Source organism: Raphanus sativus, unplaced genomic scaffold (assembly GCF_000801105.2).
Source record: "Raphanus sativus cultivar WK10039 unplaced genomic scaffold, ASM80110v3 Scaffold0916, whole genome shotgun sequence".
Classification (NCBI taxonomy): domain Eukaryota; kingdom Viridiplantae; phylum Streptophyta; class Magnoliopsida; order Brassicales; family Brassicaceae; genus Raphanus; species Raphanus sativus.
Genome location: NW_026616230.1, coordinates 1 through 10,196, shown reverse-complemented (window position 1 = coordinate 10,196; position 10,196 = coordinate 1). Strand labels below are relative to the sequence as shown.

General features: G+C 37.1%; 3 protein-coding genes across 3 annotated transcripts; 1 reads left to right on the top strand and 2 right to left on the bottom strand.

Annotated features, from left to right (window-relative positions):
* The first annotated feature begins 491 nt into the window (after positions 1 to 491).
* LOC108831113 (uncharacterized) lies at positions 492 to 2,164 on the top strand. The gene is made up of 5 exons (XM_018604681.2): positions 492 to 800; positions 876 to 990; positions 1,772 to 1,853; positions 1,950 to 2,001; positions 2,102 to 2,164. The coding sequence occupies exons 1-5, from the start codon at positions 492 to 494 to the stop codon at positions 2,162 to 2,164; spliced, it is 621 nt and encodes a 206-aa protein (XP_018460183.1).
* Positions 2,165 to 2,242: 78 nt separating this feature from the next.
* On the bottom strand, positions 2,243 to 5,230 carry LOC108831123 (pentatricopeptide repeat-containing protein At1g71490). Its single transcript, XM_056997978.1, has one exon. The coding sequence runs from the start codon at positions 4,806 to 4,808 to the stop codon at positions 2,769 to 2,771; it is 2,040 nt and encodes a 679-aa protein (XP_056853958.1). The 5' UTR covers positions 4,809 to 5,230; the 3' UTR covers positions 2,243 to 2,768.
* Positions 5,231 to 5,869: 639 nt separating this feature from the next.
* On the bottom strand, positions 5,870 to 8,183 carry LOC108831120 (uncharacterized). Its single transcript, XM_018604686.2, has one exon. The coding sequence runs from the start codon at positions 8,147 to 8,149 to the stop codon at positions 6,050 to 6,052; it is 2,100 nt and encodes a 699-aa protein (XP_018460188.1). The 5' UTR covers positions 8,150 to 8,183; the 3' UTR covers positions 5,870 to 6,049.
* Between the last annotated feature and the right edge of the window lie 2,013 nt (positions 8,184 to 10,196).

Here is a 10,196-nt window from a genome sequence, read left to right as displayed (position 1 = left end):
ATTATTTCAATGTGATTTCAGTTATACTTTAAATCCAAAATCTCAAACTCTAACACTAAATTATAAACCTGACATTTTAATAGTTAAACCTTTTTATTAAAAATAATATTGATTACTAAAACTTCCACGTAACGAATCAAATTCAAAATTGTTATAAGAAAATTCAACAATTCTCTATAACTTTTTAGAAACTTTTTACTAGTTATATTATTCAAAATTATTATAAGAAAATTCAACAATTCTCCATAGATATGTAAAGAAAAAGAGCAATTAGTGGAAAAATTACTTAATAAATCATGTACAACTATTTTTTACCTATGTGACGAATACAATTCAAATTTGTTATAAGAAAATTCCACAATTCTCCATGTTTAAGCCGCCTTATGTTGATTTTTAGATGTAGAGAGATGACATAAGTGAATACTGAATACTACTAAGTTCTTAATATATATGAGAATGACCACCAAAACAAAGACATCAAGTAAACAACGATGAACGTCACTACTTCTCTCATCTCTTCTTTGAGGTCTTCCTCTCCCCTCGGAACCAAAGTGGTTACACCAAGAAGAACCGTACTTTCACGGCGACAATTGTCCACATCCTATGTTCCTGATACCAAAGCTGCATTGCCGTCGTCGCGAGCCAACAACGTTGTTCCCAAAAGTACGCCTGCTTTTGAGATCGTCTCCAGCTTCTACACCGCTATTAACGGCAATGATTTATCCTCGGCTAGAGACCTCATTGCTAAGGACTGCGTCTACGAAGATCTCATTTTCTCATCTCCCTTCGTTGGCCGAACGGTGAGTATATTCTTTTTACTAATTTAAAAAAAAAAACGTTACTTAAAGCTGATGTTCTTGATCAAACCATGACAGGCAATTCTAGAGTTTTTCGGAAAGTTCATTGAAGCGACAAGTACGGACATGCAGTTCGTGATAGATGACATTTCGAAAGAGGACTCCTCAGCTGTTGGAGTTTCATGGCATCTAGGTGAGCTTCCACGATCCAAATCTTAACCGTGGAAAATGTTTTTAAATTCAGTTGTAGTAAGAATATAATTAAGACTAACACATCAAATATGTTATCGTTGGACCTTAGGCGACAAACGATTAATCTCATATTTAGGATCCAGAAATGTCAAAAACGTGCAAGGGTAGACTGTTATCCTTATTTTTAGATTTAATTCCAATTATTTATGTTTAGTTTGTGGTTCTTTTTGTTTTTAGTGAATAGTTAGGACCGGCCCTTTAGGACCGGCCTTGAAATTTTGGGGAGGCCGAAGATAAGTAAAGAGAGAATTTAAAATTTTGAAGGTCTAGAATTTTTTTTTTACAAATTTTACGATTTATATCCATATAAAAAATTTCAAAAATTTTGGGGGTTTAAGACGAATATTTCGTTAGGCTTGACACATGACCGGCTCTGAGAATAGTTAAAAAAAAATCATTCCTTAACAAAAATTTTAAAATATTTACGACTTGAAATTTTGGGGAGACTGAAGACAAGTAAAGAGAGAATTTAAAATTTTGGAGGCCTAGAATTTTTTTTTTACAAATTTTACGACTTATATCCATATAAAAAATTTCAAAAATTTTGGGGGCTTAAGGCGAATATTTAGTTAGGCTTGACACATGACCGGCCCTGAGAATAGTTAAAAAAAAATCATTCCTTAACAAAAATTTTAAAATATTTACGACTTTAAATGGTGACCGAATGTGATTTTATAAGATCATAATATTCTAACAATCATAAGATGGATTTTTTTTGACAGAATGGAAGGGAAAAAAATTTCCATTTAGCAGAAGTTGCAGCTTTTACCGGTTAGAGGTTATTGATGGCAAGAAACAAATTGTGTAAGCACTCTTTTCTAGTACATAACTTTGCTACTGCATCACAGCCAAATGACAGTAGTACTAATATCATTTTGTCTTGTGTGGTTGTGTTTGCAGATATGTAAGGGACTGCGTCGAGCCTGCAATTAAACCAGGAGAAAGTGTTATTGTAATATGAGCTTCTACTATTCATTTCAAATTGCGTTCATGCATTTGGAGAATTGCAAAGCTAATGTAGATTCAAACATCTTTTCCATTTTGTGTGCTAGGCTGCTGTCAAAGGAGTTGCCTGGCTGCTCCGGAAATTTCCACAACTTGCTGATCGTTTCTGATGGAATTACGATGCGGCTTGCTTGATAACTTCTTACAAAATAAAACTGCCAACGAATATAATCTGCTTGATCTTCATCTACAATTTTCTTTTATATACCATTAAGTTGGTATGTTCGTAGTACTTGTGCCATGCACAAATTTAAATGTTACTGTAAACGAAAACAACTGAAATAAATTAGAAGAGTGAGCAATGTTGATAATCGATTTAGTAACATGTAAAACTAGTGTTCTCGTAGAATATTGGTCATTACATTATATGCTTGCCAAAGTGTTAGTGTTGAGAGAAAAGAAAAACACAAATGATCAAAACCCAAATGAGCCACCCAAAACGACAATGAGCTTCGCTGCTTCTCTCATCTCTTCTTTGGGATCTCCGTCTCTTGTCTGGCTCCACGATCTTCCTCCTTCCTCGGAAACAAAGTCTTCAAACCAACAACCGTCACTCGTTCACGGTGGCAACTGTTCGAATCTTGTAGTCCGTTTGCAAAAGCAGCTGGAGACAGGCCAAGGAGATTGTGTCCTAAACGGCTCTGACATTAGCGTCTGAAGCTGTCTCCAGCTTCAACGCCACCATTAACGTCCATGATTTATCCTCCATCATTTTCATCCTACTTCTTGAAGAAGTTCTTCATCTAAACTCTGCACCTCACTGATGGAGTAACCACCAGCGTCTTTCATCAGCTGATTCAGACCATCTAACAGAGGATATGTCTCAAAAGCTCGAGGGCTTGATGCGTCCCCCACCGAGAACAGCGAAAACCCGGAACCTATGTCGATCCAAGCACTCCCAGGAGCCTTTTTCACACCCAAGTCCCTCATGAAAGTCCTCACTTCAGCAAGCTTCCTCCAAGAACCAGCAGCTGCGTACATATTTGCAATCAGCACATAGTATCCCGGATTCTCAGGCTTCATCTCCAGAAGCTTCTCTGCCGCCCATTCACCAATCTCTGTGTTCCCGTAGATATGGCAAGCGTTCAGTAGAGTAGCCCACATGGCACTGGACGGCTCATATGGCATTCTTTGAATTACATCTCTGGCTTCCCCCAGGAGACCTGCTCTGCCATAGAGATCAACCATACAAGAAAAGTGTTGAAGACAAGGACGTATTCCATACTCACACTGCATTTTTGTAAACAGTCTTTGACCTTCATGGACTAACTTGGAATGACTGCAAGCCGACAGAACTGCAACCATGGTTACATTGTCAGGTTTAATACCGGATATGATCATCTCGTTGAACAGGGACAATGCAACTCGTCCTTCACCTTGATTTCCATATCCATCTATCAAGGAAGTGTATGTTACTTCGTCTCTTTCCTTCATCGAATCAGATACTCGCTTTGCGGCTACAATTTCTCCTGATTTTGCATAAACATCGACAAGGGAGTTCCACAGCATTGTATAGTCCTTGAAGCACTGGCGCCTCAGGATGTAGCAATGAAACTCTCTACCGTGTTGTAAGTTTGCAACCCGAGCACAAAGAGGGAGAATGCTTGCAAGCGTAATGGAATTCGGCTGCAGGCCATGGATCATCATCTCCCTGAGAAGGTAAGAAGCTTCTTCTGATCTGTTCGCTTGAGCATAACCGGAAATGATAGAGTTCCAAGTACTCAAACTCTTGTCCTCAATCTGTTGAAACACTATCAAGGCGTGCATAAGGTCGTCGCATTTCGAGTACATTGTGATCAACGTGTTTCGAACGTTGTCAATCCCATCGTAAGAACAGCGAATCGCAAGGCAGTGTATCTCTTTCCCCAGCCGTCTTGCCCCTAAGAGAGAGCAAGCCTTCAAACCAATAATCACAGCCACGTGATCTACCCCCGTGGGGAAACTTCTCATCCTAGAGACCAAACCCAAAGCTCCTGCATAGTTCCCTGTTTGCAAACAACCTCCAGAAACAATATTCCAAGTTATGACACTGACTTCTACACCTGAAACCCACATCTGATCGAAAAGCTCAAACGCTTCACTCCACATGCCTTCCGTTGCATAACAGCTTATCACTGCATTCCACGAGACAGCATCTCTTTCAGACATCCTATCAAACAACCTCCTAGCAACACCCACGTTTCCAAACCTTTTATACATAGAGATCAACGCATTGCAGACATACACGCTGCAATTGTGAGAGCTAACCTCAATGGATCCATGAACCACCCTTCCAGACGCAAAATCTAATGTTTCACCACATGCCTTAAGAACAGAAGGATAAGTGAAAGCATCGGGTCTGATTCCCTTGCTCACCATTCTCTTGTAAGCAGCAATAGCCTCCTCGTAAAGCTCGTTCTTGGCATAGGAACAGATGAGTACATTCCAAGGCAAAGGATGCAAAACGCCTGAGTTCTCATTGATTGACCTAGCTTCGCTGTGGAAGTTAAAGACAGAGTAAAAAGTAACTAGCTTTGGGACTAAAGCAGGGTCATATTCAACACCGGAGGAAACACAAAGAGAATGAATCTGCAGGCCTGAAGAAAATGAACGAACTTCGACGCAAGCGGATAAAAGAGAAGCTGCGGACTGCAAAACGAGGTCGTCGCCTGAAGAAGGCTGAAGACGAAGGAGAGAAAATGTTTTGAAGGCGTCATGTAAACGACCGCGGCTGAGGTAATGTCCGAGAGATTTGAAAAGACTCTCAACCAGCATTTGGAGACATAAACTGTATCAGAGTATGTAATAACATCAAATATAAAGACAACACATACTTGTTGTATGAGTATGTAATAACATGGTACGTAGCGTATGATTCACGATCGGTCCGAACAACTAGAATAAACAGATTCTCTTGAAATCAAATGAGAAGAGGATTAGGGTACAATAAGTTCATTGAGGCATAGCATCGAACATTTGGTGTGCTAAACATACCACGTACACCCTTAAAGATCCTGAGGGTTAATCCACAGAAGAATGTTGAGAGTTCAGTGGAGTGGGAGAAGAGAGGGAGGTCTGAGAGGGGGATAAGGAAACTGGAGGAAGCCGCTGCGAGAAACGCAGGTAATAACGTCGGAGAGAGGAGAAGAACTCCATATTGAAAGCTTGCTTGTTGGCTTACTGAGTCAATATTTCAGGCTGGATGTGACAGGCCTTTCTTCAAAAGGCCCATATTGGCGTACAATGCTTTAAAGTCCATTGTGATTATTGTGGCATTTCAACATCACCCTTTTTTTTAACTCTATAATAAAATAAAATATGAATTCATTCTATTTATAGAGTTATAATTTTTTTTTATTCATCATTTTAACTTTCACTTCTAAAATAGATTAGTGCCTAATAGTTATAGTACACATCTGAATTGATAATGTAGGAGCTGTATTTAGTATCTGGATAAAATGTATCAGTAAAGATCTAAAAATCCAGAAATGTCAAATTTGCCAAGCCCATTGACCAGACTATGATTTGCCTATAAGCACATACGTATAAATAAAACATGCATCTTTCATTTCCTTCATGCAACCTTCCCTGCAAATAATCACCATTATGTTATCTCTATCACAAGGAGAAGGAACCATTTTAAGGTTATACGAGAGCATTCGAGGCACCTCGGCATGCTTCAAGTACTCAGGAGGAAGTTCAGACTGCAGCATGTATAGTATTTCATTCTCTGTGGCATAAAATTTCGATGTCCATTCAAGGATACGTTTCTCGAAGCTTTCCATATATATATTCCTTGTGACGTAAACATCTCCAAGATATATAAAGTGTATATCAACGACGAAAAGAAATATTATATAAAAAACTACACTTCTTGAGGAATATTACAAAGCGTTTTAACCCCCAAAGAACGAAAAAGGATTAGAAAGCATAAAGAACAAAAAGGATTATGTAGTGGACATTGAGACGAATAAGTTGGCAAAAACGACTGAGGATGATATTATATATATCTCTAATTAAGTACAACGTAAAGAACAAAATGTCATGTTTTTCTTTTTGAAAACTACTTTATCTTGACAACGGTGCTCTGTACCATGGCAAATTGGGCGAGACATGGTCTTGTTGTGAAGAATAACAAGATCCCTCCGCATGTACAACATCTGACCAGGTTTCACGTATGGGTGTTTCCCAAGCAGACAATCAACATGGACAGTGGTGGAGCAATAGTCATCGCACGAATAGAACCCTCCTTTTCTTGAATATACTATTCTGCTTTCGCATATATCGCACCAGCCATGATGATCATTCCCCTCTTCTTTTTTCCGAAATATGAGGAAATGGTTATCATACTTATACCTTGCCTTGTATGGTAAAGTAGCACATCTAAAACATATGATATAATTGCATTCGATGCAAGTTAGTAGTTTTCGAATATCATGATTATCTATTTCTTCACCCTCTTCTTGGCAGATTTGACATATTGCTGACTCTTCTTCTTCGGGCATTAAAGCTAAGAACAGGGGATGTTCATGGCCTTTATACTGAAATGGTTCAGAAACCGAAGCACACCGTAAGTCTAATTTGAAACCATTACGATCCTTGGGATCCTCATAGGTGAAACCAGTACTTAAACGTCCACAAGCCATGCAATAGAAGTAACCTAAGTCACCCCAAAATCTTATATTGCCAACGTTCAGTGTAAGCGAGTGAGCATATATCGCATGTTGTTTTTTGCAAGGCGCATTGGCACACGCTTCGTGGAGGATGAAGTCGCATTGATCCATACACAAATAGTAGCTACCCTCGTAGATTGGAAGGCTGCACCCTTGACAAAACTTTTCTTCATCGTAAGCTCCACTGATCTCGAGTTTCAGACGATGATCATGAGAAAAATGGAGTATTACCCCATCACTTATCCTCTCCAATGGCTCAACAACTATCTCAGGTTCTTCAGGTATTCCCTCTAGCTCTTTCCCATCCCACAAGTCTTTTCGCAATGCGCATTTTGTATGAACAAAATAATCATCACACTTGTTGCAAGCGTATGCTCCATAACTGTTGTCGACCTTTCGACGACACACACCGCAAGACAATTTTTTGGATGGAGGAGAGGAGGTAAAGGAGACACGGTGGTGGTGACGAGATATCCTTATGACATACGGGTGGTAGATACAATCTTTATGCACTACGAAGACACACCGAGCACAAACGTACGTGGGGAAATGCTCTTTGACAAGGCCACAAACATCGCACGCTAAGGAATTTTGTTTAGGGAAAAAAGTGAGAGGGTGAAGATGTCTTTTTGGGTGGTCAATAACGATGGGTATTGGCTTCATCGCACAAACTGGATGCATTATTAATTTGTTGGTAGGGCAATAATAAAGCTTTTGAAAGATGACTTCTTGACAACAGAAGCAAGGCCACTTGCCGACACTGTTGTCAGAAGGATGGTAGAGTTTGAGAGAAAGGAAAGGGTAAGAAGGGTGTTTGATCTCAAGTGGAGACTCTATGCATTCTTTGTGGAATTTTCGATAACATGTAGCACATAAATAATAATCTGTGCTGAGCTTTGAGCTTTGGCATAGACCGCAACGAAATTCCTTATATATTGGCATACACTCTTGATTGTTGCACCAAAAGAGAGGGACCAGAGGGAGCTTACAAGTATGATGATAGACGCTGGAGCCAATCAAAAACCGAAATTGTTGATCACCGCTTCTCTTGTTAAAGAAGTAAGGATAAGGGAAAACATCCACCGGTAAAAAGTCACTGCCATCAGGATTCTCCTGCGTTAGAGCACGCCATTCTGCAGTTTTACGAAAAGAAGGACAGACGAAAAGAGGTTGAACAGGAGTGAAGTCTTGGTCGCCAGAATCAATGGCTGCTCCACTGGAGGAGGTTGGAGTGTCCGTTTGTGATAAGAAATTGAAGATATGAAATGGTTTTCCATTGATTTCTCCTTCACGAAATCCACCTAGCGAAATCATCGGCTCATAAATGATTTGGTTGTGACATTCCTCTTCTCCACCGGAATCAGTGGTTGTCTCACCGGAAAAGGAGGATGAAGAGGAAGAGACTGGGCTGTTTGTTTGAGTTGATACATGGAAAGAATTCATTGGCGGAGAAACGTTTGTTTGGAATAATATTAGTCTTTTGCTTCTCCACCGCCCATATATAGAACTCTCTTTCAACTTGCAACTTCAAACGTGCAATATGCAGTATATATTTATTTATTTTTCACCGACATAATTCTTTGGCTGAGAAATGTTTATTTACAATAATAATGTTATACAATGTGAAGTGGTGACAGAATTTATTGGCTGAGAACTGTTGGAATTTATTGGCTGAGAACTGTTTGTTTGTAATAATGTTCTACTTCTCCACCTTCAATATATAGACAAATCATTAACTCTCTTCTTCTTTTATATCAGTAACTCTCTTGCAACATCCAACTACACAATACACTTAACTCTCTTGCAACTCTGTATATACATTTATTAGCTTTTGCAGTTATTTTTGTTAAGTTTCTATACTAATAAAGTTGAGTTTTTTATCTCTTTTGGGGGAAAAATGCCATGTGGCATCTCCTTTTAATAATTAAAATCTTTTCTCAACTTTATTTAATGTGTTTTGATGTTAATTGTGATTAGGTATTAGTTTATTTTTGTTATTGACATTTATTATAATGATATTTTAATTTTGGATTGGAAGTTTAACTTATTATGAATTTTATATCTTGATTTTTTTTAGATTTCATAACTCTTATGCTACATATTTTTTAAAATACTCTAAACTATTTTTTAATATTTTGTATGTCAAATAAAAATACAAAAATGGAAAATAAAGTTAAGTATTTTCAAAAAAAAATAAACATAAAATAGATAGATATCCAAACAATTACTTTATGTTTGAAAACATTTAAAATGTTAACTTTAGTTTTTCTATATTTATTTTCACAGGTAATATATTATTATATAATAAAACTAATTCATTTACTAAACCGCGGTTCATCTACTGTTGACCCAATAATCTAGAAATTCGGTAAATCGTCCGGTTCAATGTACGGGTCGGGTGTCAAAACACTGGTTTATAGAATTTCTTTGTATTTGATGTTGATGATGGAGAATGGAGCCTCTACGATTCTCCTTCTTTAACGCAATCGACGTAACTGTCATATAATCAATCTAGAAATTCCACTCATTCTACTCTAATAATGTTTAGTAATTGATGGCGATTCAAGTCCAAAAGACTAATATTTGGTCTATTGGCATTGACACATAAACTCTATAGTATCTTCCCATGTTACACTGTGCAAGGAAACCAATAACTTCCATGATGCATGCTATCTATGTTTACATTTTAAAATTTTAAAAACCGTGAACATGATTAATATATTCTTAAAACTTAACTTAAAAAAAAAGAATCATTACTTCCAATCTGAGAGAAATTTAAAAAACGTTGCCTGGTTGCTAAAGTTATTTAAAATTGATGTAAACCACACACCACCCTCACCATTAATTATTTGCACCACACTAACTATTTATTGTCAAAACCATTACTAAATGCAACAAGTCATCAAGCCCGAATGTCACAGATAGTTAAAGAAATTGTCTTTCTCATGATCGTTATAGATACTAACATCTTATTTACTAATTAACAAATTGACTTTTTACTAGAAAGATTTGGTGAAATTATTGTATTCCGGTTAAAATAGAAGTTGTCCATTAAATAGAGGAGTTTAGGAACCATTTATAGTTTTTAGATAAAAAACATATTTGAATTCATATTAAGATCGTTGATATTCTAAATAAGGGTGGACAAACAAGAATTTCGTTATGAACACACACAAAATCTTCCATTATAGCAAAACTAATATAGAAAATAATTTTATGTTTCTTATTTTAAGATACATCTTTTTGAGAGACCTTGAAATCAAAGTAACACATACAACTCGCACCTCTATATTTTAAAAGCCAACATGGTAATTTTAATATATTAGATACTCACCAATTATTTTACCAAAAATTGACACTTCACCTTTTTTTATAAAATTTATAAAATTTGAAACGTATTCTATCTTTCTATTATTTGAACTAAATATATTAGTAAAAGTTTTATAGTTCATATATATTTATTTTAATAATTAATAATATAAGTATGTTC